This window comes from Gossypium arboreum, chromosome 5, assembly GCF_025698485.1.
Source record: "Gossypium arboreum isolate Shixiya-1 chromosome 5, ASM2569848v2, whole genome shotgun sequence".
Lineage (NCBI taxonomy): Eukaryota > Viridiplantae > Streptophyta > Magnoliopsida > Malvales > Malvaceae > Gossypium > Gossypium arboreum.
In genome coordinates this window covers 82,586,842-82,605,276 of record NC_069074.1, presented here as the reverse complement: position 1 = coordinate 82,605,276, position 18,435 = coordinate 82,586,842, and the positions used below count along the sequence as shown (strand labels likewise).

Genomic DNA, 18,435 nt, shown 5'->3' with positions numbered 1-18,435 from the left:
AGTGTTCAATAAGGACAAATTGTTATACAATGATACTATAAACAATTACTGTTGAGTATCCAATAGTGTTTATATAATCAAAATTAATCAAGCTAATTTTTCATGTAGATTGGAGATATATAAAAGGAATACAAATGGTCAAACAATAATGTTATAAAACAATGGTCCTGAAGTATTATTTCTTTATGTGCACAATGCACTCATTGTATTGGTAATAGTGGATGATACAATACATCATGCTTTATAAAGTTGTTGGCAACATTTAAAGCATGAGAATGCAATTGAATTTTATTGCTATATTGATACGCATCAGCAAAATTTATTGTATATGTTGATAATTTATTATTGATAAATAATATTGAATGACTCAATATTGAGTTATAAAATAATGTTCAAATAAGGGGAGAAAAATATGCACTGTTGTAACACCCCTCATCCAATGCAAAGAATAATTGAGAATTCGATTAGTCACTCTCTACAGCTACATTTGAGAAGTTAATTTTCAGCGTTGGATTGCACCGTTACAAATATCTTAAGTGATGCTTACATGAGGGGGAATAAATTCACACTACATTTTTCTTTTAAGGTTGTGACATACTCTATATTAAAGGATTATGTACTATTTTTTTTCTTCAGTAGGTTTTTGTCTCATAGGATTTTTCCTAGTAAGATTTTTAATGAAGCATATCATTTATACAATGAACATTCAAGGGAGAGTGTTATGAATGCTATCAAGTGGATGTTCATTATAATCAACCTTTCACCTTTCATCTTCCTTAACTCTTCACAATTTATCTTATTGTAACAGCTTTTCTATTTATGTATTAAAAAATGAGGAGTCCAATCTCCCTATATATATAGGAGTATGCTACTTGTAATGATGATGCAAAAGAAGAGAAATGCAATAGAAATCTCTCTTTATTCTCATTTATTATTCTTGTGTTCTTTACATTATTATTTTATAACAAATTTAAAATTTAAAATAATATAGGTTGGTATTTTGTTTATTCGAGTTATTTAAATTCAAAAACTCAACTCGCCTTGAACTCGAAATTTGAAAAAAATTCACATTGATTCAATTAACTAGATTCAAATAATTTGAAATTCGAACTCTTTTATGATTTTTCGAATTAAATAGAATTTTGCTCACCCCTAATTAGCAAGACAAACAGTTTTTGCTTATCAACTCCCAAGTTTATTTTTAAGGTATACGCTATAGTTTTATACTAATTTCACTACGTAATTTCTTTTAAAACTTTTCAATTTTTGAGATATATACTGATGTTCCATAAGAACATATGTAGGCTGTGATTAGAATATGATTATGTATTTGGTCCATATTTGAATTATGTATTTGGTTTAGTTGTATGTTTGGACCACATATATTTGTATTTTGAATACATTATCTTGATATAAGTTATAAATTTATTAAAATCATTCATTCTTATAATGGAAAATAACATTATTAAATGAAATTAAAACAGTAGTAATTGGATCTAGAGCAACAGTCCAAACTGTTGCTATATGTTTAAGGATATAACTGGAAATTTGCTTCCTACCAATGCAAGAATAAAGCACTCTACTGAAGGGTGTTAAGGGATATAATTGTAATTTCACTTCTTAACCTTTATCGATGTCCCAGAACAATGCTATATGTTTGGTATCTATATTGATTGCTGATACATTAGCAGCCCCTAAACTGTCGATATAAGCCTTTGTGCGAATTTCGACAGTCACATTTGTTGTCACTAAAAGACTATACTGACATTTAATTTTGCGGTTACTTTTTGTCGCAATACCCCATTTTACCGTCAACGTAGAACTTTTAGACTTTTATTTTTGTTTTTAGCGACAGCTTGGTATATAACAAATTGTTTGTAGTGACACTAATATTATACATTCATCATTTTTAATATAATCTCTAATTCAATTTAATTTTAATTAAAAAATTAAAAACAAGTAATTCAAATTATATAAAAAGGGTCGAATGCTTTTTTTTTTATCAATTAAAATTGAAAAAAAGAAACGGGTGTACAAATGCTACTAAGGGATTCAGTTTCTTATCCTTCAATTTCAATCGATTTGGTTTCAATTTTTCTTTCCAAAATCTTTTAATTAGCAAGAAATTTATAAAATCCATCAAAAAACTTAAAATAAAAACAAAGGCTACTAATGGCTTCTTTTCAATACATTCAACATTTTCTTCGAAATAATAATTAAAATAATTCAATTTTATTTGTAATCGAGATTCTATGGCTTCAGAATGAATATATATTTCCTGTAATAATTAAAATAATCCAATTTTATATTACTGTGGAGAAACATGACATGTCTAATTTTTTTATTATTGAAAATCATGCATGAAACTTTGGTTATAACTAAAATACACACAAAATATTGTGGATCCATTGCTAATTCTTCCTCCTTCCATTTCGATGGATCCTCCTCCTCATTCTTTTTTCTTGGTTTCGCTTGATCATTTTCACTAGCCAACGAGGTCTCCCAGTTGTGAAAACAATGTATCCCATGCTCAATCCTATCACTAGTCCACTTCCATAACCCATTGCTGCAATTTTCCAAGTAAGTGCTATTTCAGATTCATCAGCAACTGTTGGTGGAGGTGACTTTGGTTCCTGGTCGTTGCCACATGTCTTTGACAGTGGGAATCCACATAGCCCGGAGTTGCCGGCGAAGGAATCATTTGAGAAAGTATCGAAGTGATTAGCTAACGGTATAGGCCCTTCAAGATTGTTATGAGAAATATTCAATGCTCCCAGAAATGTCAAGTTGGTTAATTGTATTGGAATTCTTCCTTGAAGCTTGTTTGATGAGAGATCCAATGATTCAAGTGCTGCCAATTTTCCAAATGATGGTGGGATATTACCTGTTAAGCTGTTGTGTGAGAAGTTAAGCACTATGAGTGAGTTAAGTTCTCCAATTGCTTTAGGAATCGGCCCCTTGAAATGGTTGCTTGAAAAATCAATGACTGTGAAAACAGTTAAAATTCTCACAAGTTCAAAATCCGACCCTTTCATTGTTACAGTTACTGAGTCTTGATAATAATCTCCACCAATGTACTCTGGACCACCAGTTTTGTTTTCTTGAATATCTCTTATTGCTTTGAAATTTTCAAAGAGTTCAAGTGGCAAGTGACCAGTAAACTCATTTCGAGAGAGATCAATCATTCGCAAACTCCTGAAGGAATATGTGTCATTGAAATTCCGAATGTCACCATGGAATCTATTAGATCTAATGACAAGAACTTGCAGCTCCGGAAGTGTACCTAACCAATATGGAAATGTGTCCTCCAATTTGTTGTTGCCTAAATCTAAAACTTCCAAACGGTTGCAGTTCGCCAATGATTGTGGAATAGATCCTTCAAGTTGGTTGCCATTGAGGTTAAGACTTCTCAACGAATCACTTTGAAGCCATCTTGGGATTTTTCCAATAAAGTAATTCATATTCAAATTCACAACTTGGAGAAGGTCACTAAAATTCCCAGGACAGTCTGGAATAATTCCACCCAACTTGTTCTTGGACAAGTCGAGTACAGCAAGAATAGACAAATTACAAATCTTTGAAGGGATTTCTCCGACCAGCTCATTGTCTGAGATTAACAAATAAAGCAATGTTCGTGGCAGAGCTGGAAGTGGTCCTTGAAGTGAATTGGAACCAAGGTCGAGAGTCAATAGATTCTTCCCCGGAACTTGCTCTACGCCAGTCATGAAGTTCATAGAAAGTCTTAAAGTGACCAAGTTCTCCCATCCTTCGGCTTCCCATTTCGTAATAGAACCATGAATTTGGTTATCAGAAATATCTAAATCTCGCAAGGACTTGGATGCATTCAAGAAGCTTGGGAAACGTTGCATGTTGCAAGAAGAGAAATAGAACTGATCTATCATGGGTAGGGTAGAATTGACATCATCACTACACCTAGTTACTGATAGTAAGTTGTTAAATGAAAGATCAAGCACCGTTAGATTCCTAAGCTTGGCAAGCATGCATGACTTGATATTGTCACTCAAGTTATTAGATGAAAGGTCAAGAAAAGTAAGGTTGATGAGGTCAAAGAAAGAACTTGGAACTGTTCCCTGTATTTCATTCTTTGATAAATCGACTTGTTGGACAAGATTAGGCTCTTGGATGGGGTCAATGGGACCATTAAGTTTGTTAGAGTGGAGGTCTAGATACTCCAAAGATGGTAGACTAAACAACCAACCTGGTACTCTACCACTAAGCAAGTTTGCATATAAGTAGAGTTTTCGTAGATACGAAAGTCCACTTATGTTGTTGGGAAGGGTACCCTGAAGGAAATTGAAAGAGAAGTCCATGAAAGTAAGGCTGGTGAGATTAAATGCTGATGATGGGAAGACACCACTGAAATTGTTAGAGGAAAAATCCATGGAACTTAGATCGTTTAAGTTCACAAAAACATCTGGAATTTGCCCTTGGAACATGTTGTCTGAGATATCCAAGAAGGTGAGTTTTGTGAGGTTTCCAAGTGTTGAAGGGATTGACCCCATAAAAACACAACTAGAAAGGCTAAGTGCTTTCAAGTGTTTAAGATTACCAACTGAGCGGGGTAACCCTTTTGGAAACCTTGTCCGTGAAACATCCAACAAACTAAGGGGACTGCTCCAATTTGTTTCTGGTAGATAACCAGTGAGATTTGGATTACTTTTTAAAATGATGTTTTCAAGATATGGAAGATGGAAAACTTGGGTTGGGAAATTTCCTTGCAAATCACAGTAAGAAAGACTTAGATGCTTCAATGAGACGGTCAAGTTAAGGAAAGAATAAGGTACAACCAAAGACAAACTCATACCGCGGAGGACAATATTTTCTAATTTTGTAAGGTTATGGACAAGCATGTTAAAATCATGGTTCCTAAAAAACAAACCATAATTCAGACTGAGGTCAAGCGAAACTAGATCTGACAAAAGATAGATTTCAGGTGGGACAAAACCAGTGAATCCAGCGCCAGAGAGATTGAGATAAGTTAGACTCCTCAACTTCCCAAACTCAGATGGGATTTCAGAGATGCCGAGATCATTACCGGCAAGGTTGAGCCATCGAAGGTTTTGAAGTGAGAAGAGGGAACTATTTGATTGGAGGGAACCAATTAGTCCACTACAACTGAGATCAAGGCCGATCACATTGCCTTTCTTGTTATCACACATCACACCTTCCCATTTGCAACAATTAGTACCTTCATCCCAAGAATCCGTCTTGTGAGAAGGAATGTGAACTTCTCCTAAACAATGAGTTTTATAAATGGATCTGGAAATGCAAAGGTTGCTCTTGAAATTCAGCAATGCAGAACTCTGTTCGGGACGACATAAATGTGTTGAAGAAACAGACAAAGAAGGGGATAGCAATGAAGAGTTGAAGAAGCCCAAAAGGAAGCATAGGATTAAATATACCATCTTTCTCTTATGAACCCAATAGAAAAAAGATGAACAAAGAATTTGGTCGTAGAGTTGCTTATAGAAGTTTCAAATGGAAACATTTCCACTACCAATTTATGCCTTTGGTCAACTCATTGAGTACCCTTTTCTTTGTTTCTATCTTGCTTGGACACATCAGCAATGGCCGGACATCTATACTTATTTACAGCAACCCAACGTTGTATTGACTCCATTTGGCATTATCACTCTTAAGGTTTCCTTAAAATAAGTTAATTTAGTATAAATGGCATCAAAAGCAGTGGTCAAAGGTAAGAAGAATAAAATTAATGCATTTCTTGACAATAGTTGTCTGTCTTTTACTTGCACGACATTGTTATTGACAAAAATTAAGTCAGAGTTTTATACTTATTTATTATAAATGCATTATTATTTTGCCACGACTTATATTCTAACCAAACAACTAGGCCTAATGTTGAAATAGATGAAACAGTTACCATTGTTGCAATTTAAATTTTTGTTGGATTTTACTTTGTTAACTTGATTTATATGAATCAATAATTAAATTCAAATTAAGTCGTTGACCATCTTCTGTAATGTGCCTTGCAATATGGTTTTGTGGTGTTTAAATGTTGGTACATCTCTTTCCTTCTACAAGTTTAGAAAAATTGAAATTTATGAGAATATTTTTATTTTTGAACATATTAATAAACTCACATTTTAAAATAAAAAAATTAGAAGTAAAATAGAAGTTGTGATAATTAATATTTAAAAATAATTATAATTTAATTCAAGCTGTGATCATTATTATATATATTTAAAAATAATAAAATTTAATTTACAATTATTAGTTAAAATATTTTACTTATTTAAAAATAGAACTATTATTTAAATAGAACTCTAAGCATAAAATATAGGAGGAAAGTTGTGATATATCATTTAAACTAAAAATTTCATGTAAAGGAAAAAAATGTGTTAATTTTATTGATGGAAATTATAATTATTACTTGAATAGAATTATTTTCGTATTAATCATCACTTAATTAATATATTAGGTTAATTATGTTAATCAAATATTATTTTGAATTTTGTTACTTTGCATTAATTGCATAAAGTAAAACTATATTGTATGTTAAATATGTTAAAAATGCTTTAATTATTATTCAAAAAAGTATTATAATATTTGAATTGATAAGTTAATATATTTTAATTATATTCAAATAATAAATATTATTTTATATTAATTACAAAAATTAAAATACAATATTTAAAAATTAATTAAATATTAAAAGCATAAAATCACATGCAACGTTTACAATCTACTTTATTTAGACTACTAAAATTACATTAGAGTTATTTGCTACACTTAGGTCTTGTTCAAGCAAGTAAAAAGCGAAAAGATTATTAGTTGTATAAGACAATTTAACTTAAACACGCATAGAAACAATCCTAATCAAACCTTCTCCAATGAATCATGATAATCATATAAAAAAGGGCATGACTTATAAGATTGAACAATTCAATTAAAGATAATTGAGGATCATTTTAATAAAAGATTATCTCGTTCGACAATTGACATGATGAAAATAAACAAGTAAATATGATATTTATCCCATTTATTTCTTATTTAATACCGAAGCCTTGTAAGCCTATAAATTATCAGTTTACTTGTAGGATTATTGAGTCATTGTATTATTTTTTTCATTTAAGAGAGGATTTGGTGCTTTGTCTTTTCACTTTTGTGTTATTTATTTTCTACCTTTAAGTAAGGTGAGTGGGAGAGAGATCATGCTAAGTGTACTTCAGCGAGGCTATAATTATCCTGGAGTTAGGATAGATTGAGTTGAAATATTTATTTGTATAGTAAGAATTTTCTTCTAGATAACTAGGCAAGACACTGCAAATATAGATTAAGTCTAAATTATTTTAACTAGCCTTTTGTAAAAAAATATATGCTTTATTTCAATCATATATATATATATATATATCATAAATTGGCACTTAAACTATATCATTTCTTCCATATTGATAACTAAACTTTTTTTTAATCATAAGTGGTACCTAAATTACTTTTTTCCCAAGTTGGTACATCTGTTAGTCAAACCATTAAATCTATTTTAAAAAGTGCTTAACCCATAAATTAGTACTTAAACTATACCTTTTTCCCCCAGTTGGTACCTAAACTTTTTTTTGTCACTAGTGGTACCTAAACTAATCTTATGTTACCCAATTTACACCAAAATGTTATATTCGTTAAAAAAATCCAACCAATATTAAACCGCCACATCATATAAACTTTTAAAAAATTATTTTCTTTTATTTTTGTTTTACATTATTTATCTTTCTTTATTTTTTTCTATTTTTGTTCTTCCTTTATAATGTCTAGCAATACTAGCAATGATCGAAATTTACCCTCTCGAGGTGGAGACACTGACGATTAATTCTATTTTCAAACTTTATCGCCTGCTTTCTCTACTTGACCAGATTGAAACAATTATTTCATCGATCAAATTAATATTTTTAGAACTAGACCAAGAATCGATCGGCGTATTGGTCTCAATATAGGAGTGGACCAATTAACTTGCGAACTGATATAGGCCAATTGAAGCAAGCTAAACAACCAATTGAACCGGTTTTTTTATTTAATTTTTAAATAATTTAATTTTTTGAATTTTTTAATAATTTCTTTTATCAAACCTGACAAACTGATAAAATCAAGAATTTCTGGTTTGACTGGTTCAATCATTTGTCTAGTTCCAAAGAAAGAAAATAAAAAGAAAAAGAACATATATATTAGAGAAAATAATACTTTTTGCCTTTTTTTAACCCGTGTCAATTTTAATTGTTATTTTTTAAAATAGATTTAATAGTTTAGCTAACAATTGAACAAGCATAGATACTATCTCAGAAAAAGTAGTTTAGGGACCACTTGTGACCAAAAAATTTTAGGTACCAATTTGTGGGTTAAGCCTATTTTAAAATAGAGTTAACAGTTTGACTAACGAAGATACACAACTTGAGAGAAAAAAAAATAGTTTAGTATCACTTGTGACTAAAAGAAAAGTTTAGATACCAATATGAGAGAACGAGTATAGTTTATGTACCAATTTGTGGGTTAAGCCCAAAAATATATATATTTTTTCCATAAAGATAAATCTACCTTTATTTTGTTATTGGGTCGAAAAAGGAAAAGCTAAATGGGCTTTAAAAACCATCTCAAAGAAATTCCTTATCTCCATAAACAAAAACAACTTGAATTCTCTCCTTAAAACGTAGTGTTTTTCGAGATTTATTAACTCAAAAATAATATGAAAATTTTCTTTGATTTTCGTAGCACGAAATGCATGTCATAGCCCAAAAATCGATGGATCCGATTTGATAAGTAAGGTAGGTAGGGAAATGGTTGGGTGTGCTACCGTAACATAATCTTCCACCCTGTTAGCCTGATGGCAGGTTAGAGTATCGGTGCATACTAACGTTAAAGTATCTACCCGTTGATGATATCTAAGGAATTAGCAGCAAGATGTTTCAAGAGAAGAAAGATTTTACCCAAGAAAGTGCACGCCTATGAAGGAGTGAGCCCTAGAGTTTTGTTTGAGCACTAAGAGCCTGTCAAGTATATTAGGAAGTTGTAGGATATAATACACCCGAATAGCATTAGTACTACTCAATTGGATTTGAACGTGAGTCACTACCAAGATATAGTACGCCCAATTAGCATTAGTACTATTCAATTGGGTCTTTTATCAAGTTTGGTTGAGGGTTGTTTGGATTTTGCAACAAGAAAAGCAAATATTAGAGTATAGAGCTGTAACAACTCGTTTTTAGTGAAATTAGAATAGTGGTTTCGAGACCACAAATTCGATGAGTAAATTATTATTTTATTACTATTTTAATGTATATGAGATTATAGTAAGGTTTTATTAAAATTTTATTAAGAAATTTTGATGTTTGCATGATTGATTAAGTAAAAAGAACTAAATCGTAAAAAGTGTAAAAGTAGAGTTCTATTAGTTAAAAGGGTCAAATGGCTATGAAACATTAAAATGAAGAACTTGAATGGTAAATATACCAATTGAGGTGATAGTGAATGTTTATGGACATGGTTTTGATGAAATTATTAAGGTTTTTAAAGGTTAAATGGTAATTGGATAAATTAAGCTTAAACGAAATAAAACAAAATCATGTCATCGTCCCCATTCAGTACCCTAAACCGATTTTATCCATTAAAGGAGGGGGAGAATTCAGCCAAGCTTATTTCTTCTTGCATGGTATGCATTCAAGTTTCGTTTTTAATGATCTTTTATGTTTTTGAGTTCGTTTTAGCTTAATTTAGCCAGCCCGGGGATCATTTTTGAGGGTTATGACATGAATGTTCTTGAATGGGTCTTGATTTTAAATGGTATATTATGAATCTTTTTTGAAAAATAAACAAGTTTTGTTAAGTAATTTTTGTTAAATTTTGAAGTTAGGGATTAATTTTTTAAAGGTATAAATTCTAGGATTTTATTGTGAAATGATGATAAACATGGGTTGTTTCAAGGTCCCTTGCATATTTGGTTAACATGCGTTGAGATTAAAATGGTTAGATTTTAAGTTATAAGCTTAGGGATTAAATTGTAAAAAAATTAAAATGTTAAGGGCAAAATAATAATTTTACATAATATGAAATATGGATTAAATTGAATACTAGAATGAGTCTAATTATGTTTAAAACAAAGTTTTAAAATTGATTAGCTACAAATGAGTCTAATTATGTTTAAAACAAAAATTTAAAATTAATTTTCGTGTTAAATAGTGTTAGTGTTCAAATATGACATCCTTTGCTTGTAAGCTACAAGTTCATCCTAGGAAAAGGGTGTTACACATCAATCTAATTCCAAAAACATTGCATAAAAATAAAATTATTTAGATCAAATTCCACCCGTTTGGAACCATCATTTGATTGGATTTAAAAAAATTAATATGACAAACAGAAGTAGATTGGAGTTTGATTTTGGTCCTATTTCGTCTTGTATGTTTTGCTCAAATAATATAATGTATTTTGGTTCTTCAACATTTGGTTTATATGATACTAAGTAAATTTATGGTTGAATTTTCATGTAAATGCGTCATTCCATTCAAACTTTATTTTGTGTCTATGGTAATTGGTATCCATGTCGTAATCATAATCCATCCTTATGAGATATTAATTAATAATTATTGTATAAATAAAAATAAATGCTACAACCACTACTTTATTAATATAAAAATGGGTTGGGTTTGTTTGAAACTAGCAATTTTTATTATAGATTGTATTTATCAAGGTTATTCAGGTTTTGGTTTATATGATATTGACTAAATATATCTTCAAATTTTATTTAAATTTATTTTGTTTTAACCATAAAATGTGATGTTATAGTTGTTCACCTCATCCCTTAACAAAGTGATTGGAAATTCAATTCCAGTTAAAAGAATTTGTTAGAGTTGTGTGATCCAAATTCTTATTAAATAAAAGATTATTTGCAAATGAAGTTAAAAAAAAATATATTTTTTAGAAGATTTAATATTTACTTAGCATTTATTAACATAATTTATTTCACTAACTAATTTAGCCTACAAATAGTCTCTTTTACAATTTTAGAAAACACACATATTAAAAAAGATTAGAACTTATGGAGAATTTTGTGTTTAAATTTTGAGGGTTCTTTATTTTCGGGTTTCGGGTTTAGTTTTTGTCTTCATCTTTTTTACTATTCGTTCTTTTGCCATTATAGTAAAATTATTTTTTGCCCGTAATTTCTTATCCTTTTTTGGAGGGGTTTTTCCATGTTAAAGTTGTGTGCTCATTGCACTATTTTTACTTGTTCGTTACTTAATTGGATCGATCCCCAACAAAATTGATCCTTCGAAAGAAAAATAGTGAAATTTTATATTACTATAATTCAGAGGGGAATCTAAGGGGCTGGCAGGGGCCTCGGCCCGCCCTAAAATGAAAAATTACTATTTATGCCCTTTAGAAAATTTTAAAATGTTAAATTAATAAAAGTAAAATTATACTTTAGCCTTTCTAAAATTATAAAATTTAATTTATTCCTTTAAAATTACAAAATATAAATTATTAAAAGTTAAAATTTTTTTTTCTCCCAACAAAATTTCCACTTCCCCATGGTATAATTGAGAGCTATGGCTTTGGAATGAATAATTCTGTTTCCTGTAATAATTAAAATCCCAATTTTATGGTACTGTGGAGAAACAAGACGTGTTTAAACTTTTATTGAAAATCATGCATGAAACTTTGCTTATAACAAGAGTACACAGAAAATATTATGGAAAAGATGCTGGAAACAAATCCTATATCATCCACTGCTAATTCTTTCTCCTTCCATTTCGATGGATCTTCTTCTCTTTTGTGGGTTTCGCTTGATCATCTTCACTAGCCAACGGGGTCACCCAGTTGTGAAAACTATGTATCCCATACTCAATCCAAGCATTAGTCCACTTCCATAACCCATTGCTGCAATTTTCCAAACAAGTGTTGTTTCAGATTCGTCCGCAACTGTTGATGGAGGTGATTCTAGTTCCTGATTGTTGCCACATTTCTTTGACAATGGAAATCCACATAGTCCGGAGTTGCCATCGAACGAATCGTTTGAGAAAGTATCGAAATGATTAGCTAACGGTATCTGCCCCTCAAGATTGTTATGAGAAAGATTCAATGCTCCAAGATTTGTCAAGTCAGTTAACTGCACTGGGATTCTTCCTTGAAGCTTGTTTGACAAGAGATCCAATGATTCAAGTGCTGTCATTTTTCCTAGTGATGGTGGAATATTACCTGCTAAGCTATTGTGCGAGAAGTTGAGCACTATGAGTGAGTTAAGTTCTCCAACTTGTTTAGGATGGTTGCTTGAAAAATCAATAACTGTGAAAGAAGTTAAAATTCTTTCAAGTTTGAAATCCAACCCTTTCATTGTTATAATTACAGAGTCTTGATAATGACCTCCTCCCATGTACATTGGACCACTTTTGTCTACCGGAATATCTTTCATTGATTTTAAATTTTCAAATAGCTCAAGTAGGATGTGACCAGTGAACTCATTTCGAGAGAGATTAATCATTTGAAGGCTGCTGAAGGAAAATGTTCCATTGAAATTTTGTATGTCACCATGGAATCTATTAGATCGAAGGACAAGAACTTGCAGATTTGGAAGCGTACCTAACCAATAAGGAAATGTATCATTTATGTTGTTGTTGCCCAAATCTAAAACTTCCAAACTGTGGCAGTTCGTTAATGACTGTGGAATTGATCCTTCAAGTTGGTTACCATTGAGATTAAGTGTTCTCAAAAGAACCACTGAAAGCTGGTCGCTATAAGTCCCAAAACAATCTGGAATAGTTCCGCCCAACTTGCTCTTAGAGAAGTCAAGTACAGAAAGAAAACTCAAATTGCAAATCTTGGTTGGAGAACTCATTGTTTGAGATTAAGAAATACTCCAATGCCTTTGGTGGAGTTGGAAGTGGTCCTTGAAGTGAATTGGAGTGAAGGTCCAGAACATAGTCTCTTCCCTGGAATTTGATCTACTGTAGTCATGAAGTTCATAGAAAGGTTCAAAATGGCCAAGCCCTCCCATCCTTCGGCTTCCTATTTTGTAATAGAACCATGAATTTGGTTATTATAAAGATCTAAAAGTTGAAAGGACTTGGATGCATTCAAGAAGCTTGGGAAAGGTTGCATGTTGCAAGAAGAGAAACGGAACTCAATTATCATTGGTAGGGTAGAATTTACATCATTACTACTACTAGTTAATGATAGTAAGTTGTTAAATGAAAGATCAAGCGACCTTAGATTCTTAAGCTTCACAAGCATGCATGACTTGATATTGACACTCAAGTTATTAGATGAAAGGTCAAGAATAGTAAGGTTCATGAGGTCAATGAAAGAACTTGGAATTGTTCCCTGTATTTCATTCTTCGATAGATCGACAAGTTGGACTAGATTGGCCTCTTGGATTGGGTCAATGGGACCATTAAGTTTGTTAGAGTGGAGGTCTAGATACTCCAAAGATTGTAGACTAAACAACCAACCTGGTACTCTACCACTAAGCAAGTTTGCATATAAGTGGAGTTCTCGTAGATACGAAAGTCCACTTATGTTGTTGGGAAGGGTACCCCGAAGGAAATTGGAAGAGAAGTCCATGAAAGTAAGGCTGGTGAGGTTAAATGCTAATGATGGGAAGAGACCATTGAAATTGTTAGAGGAAAAACCCATAAAACTTAGATCGTTTAAATTCCCAAAAACATCAGGAATTTGCCCTTGGAACATGTTGCCTGAGATATCCAAGAAGGTGATTTTTGTGAGATTTCCGAGGGATGAAGGGATTGACCGCGTAAAAACACAACTATCAAGGTTAAGTTTTTTCAAGTGTTTAAGATTATCAATTGAGCCGGGTAACCCTTTTGAAAACCTTGTCCCTGATACATCCAACAAACTAAGGGGACTGCTCCAATTTGTTTCTGGTAGATAACCAATGAGAGCTGGATTACTACTTAGAATGATGTTTTGAAGGTATGGAAGATGGAAAAGTTGGGTTGGGAAATTTACTTGCAAACCACAGTTAGAAAGACTTAGATGTTTCAATGAGATAGTCAAGTTAAGGAAAGAATAAGGTACAACCAGAGACAAATTCATATAGTCAAGGACCATATTTTCTAGTTTTGTAAGGTTATGGACAAGCATGTTAAAATCATGGTTCCTAAACAAAAAAATAATTCAGACCCAGATCAAGCGAAACTAGTTCTGACAAAAGAGAGGTTTCAGGTGGGACAAGACCAGTGAGTCTAGTGTCAGAGAGATTGAGATAAGTTAGACTCCTTAACTTACCAAACTCAGATGGGATTTCAGAGTTGCCGAAATCATTTACGGCAAGGTTGAGCCATCGAAGGTTTTGAAGTGAGAAGAGGGAACTGTTTGATTGGAGAGAACCAATTAGTCCACTACAACTGAGATCAAGGCCGATCATATTGCCTTTCTTGTTATCACACACCACACCCTTCCATTTGCAACAGTCAGTACCTTCATCCCAAGAATCCGTCTTATGAGCAGAAACAATGTGAAATTCTCTTTAACAAGTACTAATGGAAAGGGAAAGGTTGCTCTTGAATTGCAGCAATGCAGAACTCTGTTCGGGACGACATAAATGTGTTTGAGGAAGAGACAAAGAAAGGGATAGTAATGAAGAGCTGAATGTAAAAGCCCATTTTTGCCCGGGCCCACTAAATAACAAATAAACCAAATAAAAACTAATTAAATGGTCTAATTACAAGTCCATTGACAAGGCCTGAATACTCTATGGTCCAAAAACTAACCCAAACCCTAGCCCATAACTTAAAAAAACTTTCAGAAACCCTAGGGTCTTCTCCCTTTGCGCCGTGCCGCTCCCCACGTGGTGTCAGTGCGTTCAACGCCTGACCACCCACTGGCGCCTCTGTTGCCTCAGCACAGCAACCTCTGGCCTCGTCCCATCGCTCTCGTCAAAACCTTCAAAAGAAGGAAAAAAAGAATAACAAATGCAGAAATAGCAGCAGACAACACAGAGAGCAGTAGCAAAAAACATAGAAATATTGTATTGAAATGGATATAAAAGCCATATCCATCAATGTAATGTTCTACACGACACAGAGATTAATCAAAAAGAAAAACTGAAATTTAAAAGGTGTTTCTTGGTTCTTTTTATTTTTATTTTTCTGTTTATTATATTTCTTTCTTTTTTTCAAATCGGTTTAAACAAAAAACTAAAAAGAGGATGAGGCTCACCTGAACCTCGCGGTCGCGCCGTCGGAGGATTCTTCTCTGTTGCCCATATCAGACCCGAAAAGGGGGGTTGAGAGCCTCCTCTGTTCGACATATTCGGGCTTTGGTAGCTTGGCTTTCAAAGGCGCTTCAAAGTGGGGCTAAAAAGCCCATTCTCCACGACACCGTCCACCGGCCACGGCAGCGGTAGGGAAGGCAGACAGTGGCCCGATTGGCCGGAATCTTTGGGGAGAAGAGAGCCCCTTTTTGTTTTTTGTTTGAAGCAGGGGAATGGAATGAATTTTTGGGAAATTTTTTGTTCAAATAGGGTCTGGAAACATCGCCGTTTTGGCCCTCTGACCCTAAAACAACGTCGTTTCGATGACCCGCGGTGTGACCCAACCCGAACCATCAAGGTCCGCGTGTTTCTACGGTGAATGGGCTATTTGCATGCGGGGCCCCTCTGCTTTTGTGACATACTGCGATCTGGCCCTTACCTGTTTCTTTTATTTTTCTTAAATCTTGTTTCAATTTGGTCCTCTAACCATCTGAAAATTGGACATTGGAATGGTGTCGTTTTGTGTACACGGGAATATTTCTCATTTAGTCCCTGTATCTTTGCGCGTGTTTTACTTTAATCTTTCGATTGGCCCTATCCTTTCTTTATTTTTAAGATTCGTCTTAAAATGTTGCCCAAATTGCAAATTAATCCTTGGTCACTTAGTTTCAACTCTCATTTTTATTTCACTTATTTACTTTTATTTATCTATTTATCATTATTATTTCGCATCTTTTACATTAAAAATAGATTATTCATTTTTTAAATTGTGTATTTTATTATTTTTATATTTTTAATTTTAACGTTTTCTTGGTGTTTGTAGTTTTATTATTTCTTTTATTATTATTATTATATCTTCATGTTATATTTACTCTTTTATTATTATGCACTTCCTATCTACATTTTTATTTTATTTTAAGTCACTTTATTTATCTTCTTTTTGCAATTTGATTATTAATATTGTCATCATTATTGTAGCGACGTAAAATTTAGCTTCGGTCGCTAATTGTGGCGATTTATTGAAAATTTGAAAATGGAAGTTTGATTTTAAAATAAGAAGGGAGTCGCCATCGATCCTTTTTCCTAGGTGTAATCGGACACCTATTAGATTTCTCTTTTTTTTAAAACAAAAAGAAGGCCAAGTTTAGGTCTACGTGAAAGTCCAGAAAAAAATTAAGGTTCGGGAGTTGGTTACGCGCGAGGAAGGTATTAGCACCCTCGCGACACCCAAAATTGGTATATTATAAACACGTGTTATCTTGATTTTCAAAAATACGAGTTCAATGTAACATTTAGCCATGATCCGGTTAAAACACAAGAATTTTCAATTTTTTTGATTTTTTTAGAAGGATATACCGTTTTAACACGAGCCGACAAATTCCATCCAACATAGCGATGAAATTCGATAACTTAATGTTAAATCGGTACATTGCCTTGATTATTGAAATTAATTAGAAAACAAGGATATGATTTTCGAGGTAATGCAAAGCAAACTGATATGGAATAAAAATAAATAAGAGAGCCGGAAATATATTGAAGCAAATAACGAATATGACAATAATATTAAAAAATATAATAACGGTGCATGCGAGATTAAATGTAATAATAGTATCAAATACGAGAAAACAATGAATATACACACATAAAATGATATTAAGAACATGTACGTCAAAACACACACACATATATATATATATATATATATATATAAGTAGTAATAATGTTAGAAATACACTATATATATTATTTGAACTATACATGAAGTGATAAAATATAGATAACTAGTAATGTTAAAGTATATACATAATAATAAATATTGAAAGATGTATGTACATAGCGTATATAAAAAATATATATATATACATGATATAATATGTAAAAAGATAACATGGTATTCAAATATATGCACGATGAAAATACAATATTAAAATGTATATACGAAAAAATGCATGTAATATAATATTTAAATATTGACATAATATATACATATTGAAAAAAAATCCTATTACGTAAATATACACCTATACATATCAAATATATACATATATAATAAAACAGTACTAAGATTAAGGACAATAAATAAGGATAAAAATATATTCATGAAGTAGTGTAAAATATATGGTTAATAGAAATAAAAAATAGAAATAAAAATATACACGATAATACTACATAAATACATATATATTTTAAAATGAATACATAATATCATTAGAATAACGTAATAGGTATAGTAATAACTATAAGGATATATGAAAATAATACTATATAGAAGGTATATATATACCGGTATAATAAAATCAACCAATATTAATAATAAATATAATAGGGTGAAATAGATATAATAACATGTACATAATGTAATAAAATGTATATACGTATGTGGTAAAATGTGAGAAAATGTACACGACATACATAAAAATAAGGTGTTTAAAATACATGCATAATATAGTATTTAAGATGTACACATAAGATAATACAAAATAATACTAACATGGTATTAAAATATATATATACACATATAACATAGTATTTAGGAACATATATATGATATAAAAATATATACATGGAAGATTATAAGAAAATATAATTAATAGTATTGAAAATATATGTATATAATATATATAACACAATATTAAAACACATATATATAATATAAAAAAATTACATATATAATATAATACATAAGTATATTACATACATACATATATAAAAGATTATACACTAAGACATATAATAAATACAATAAATATAAATATTATAATTAATAAATAACAGAAAGTGAAAACAAATAAATTGAAAATAAAGTAGTAAACTAACAAAAGGACTAAATCGAACATAAAACACAATTTTGGGGCAAAATTAAAAATAAAATGGGGAACAGGGCCAAATTGTAACGTGCACGTGACTTAGAGGGACCAAGAGTGCAATATTCCCAGTTATCAAAACACAGCGTATGCATGGGGACCAAATTGCAAAGCGCAACAATTAATAGGGCCAATTTGTAAATAAATATAAACCTGATTTAAAACACAAAAAATGCAGAAGGACTGATTGCGCAAATAGCCCCTCCCTTAAAAAACACGCGGATCTTACCTTGAGCGGGTCGGGTCGACCCGACCCAGGGCCAAAACGACGTCGTTTTCGTTTAATGGGGGGACCAAAACGGTGCGTTTTGGTCCCTATAAAAACCAATTTTTTTTTTT

At 31.6% G+C, this 18,435-nt stretch overlaps 3 protein-coding genes across 3 annotated transcripts; all 3 read right to left on the bottom strand.

Moving 5' to 3' along the window:
- Positions 1 to 2,411: 2,411 nt before the first annotated feature.
- Positions 2,412 to 5,426, bottom strand: LOC108451048 (receptor-like protein 53). The gene has a single exon (XM_017748784.1). It carries the CDS (start codon positions 5,424 to 5,426, stop codon positions 2,412 to 2,414), a length of 3,015 nt encoding a protein of 1,004 aa, XP_017604273.1.
- A 6,407-nt stretch (positions 5,427 to 11,833) lies between these two features.
- On the bottom strand, positions 11,834 to 12,856 carry LOC108451047 (receptor-like protein 9DC3). Its single transcript, XM_017748783.1, has one exon. The coding sequence runs from the start codon at positions 12,854 to 12,856 to the stop codon at positions 11,834 to 11,836; it is 1,023 nt and encodes a 340-aa protein (XP_017604272.1).
- On the bottom strand, positions 12,853 to 15,289 carry LOC108451046 (receptor-like protein 35). The gene is made up of 5 exons (XM_017748782.1): positions 15,199 to 15,289; positions 14,855 to 14,922; positions 14,266 to 14,476; positions 13,171 to 13,898; positions 12,853 to 13,026 (listed from the first exon to the last, which is right to left on the bottom strand). The coding sequence occupies exons 1-5, from the start codon at positions 15,287 to 15,289 to the stop codon at positions 12,853 to 12,855; spliced, it is 1,272 nt and encodes a 423-aa protein (XP_017604271.1).
- Between the last annotated feature and the right edge of the window lie 3,146 nt (positions 15,290 to 18,435).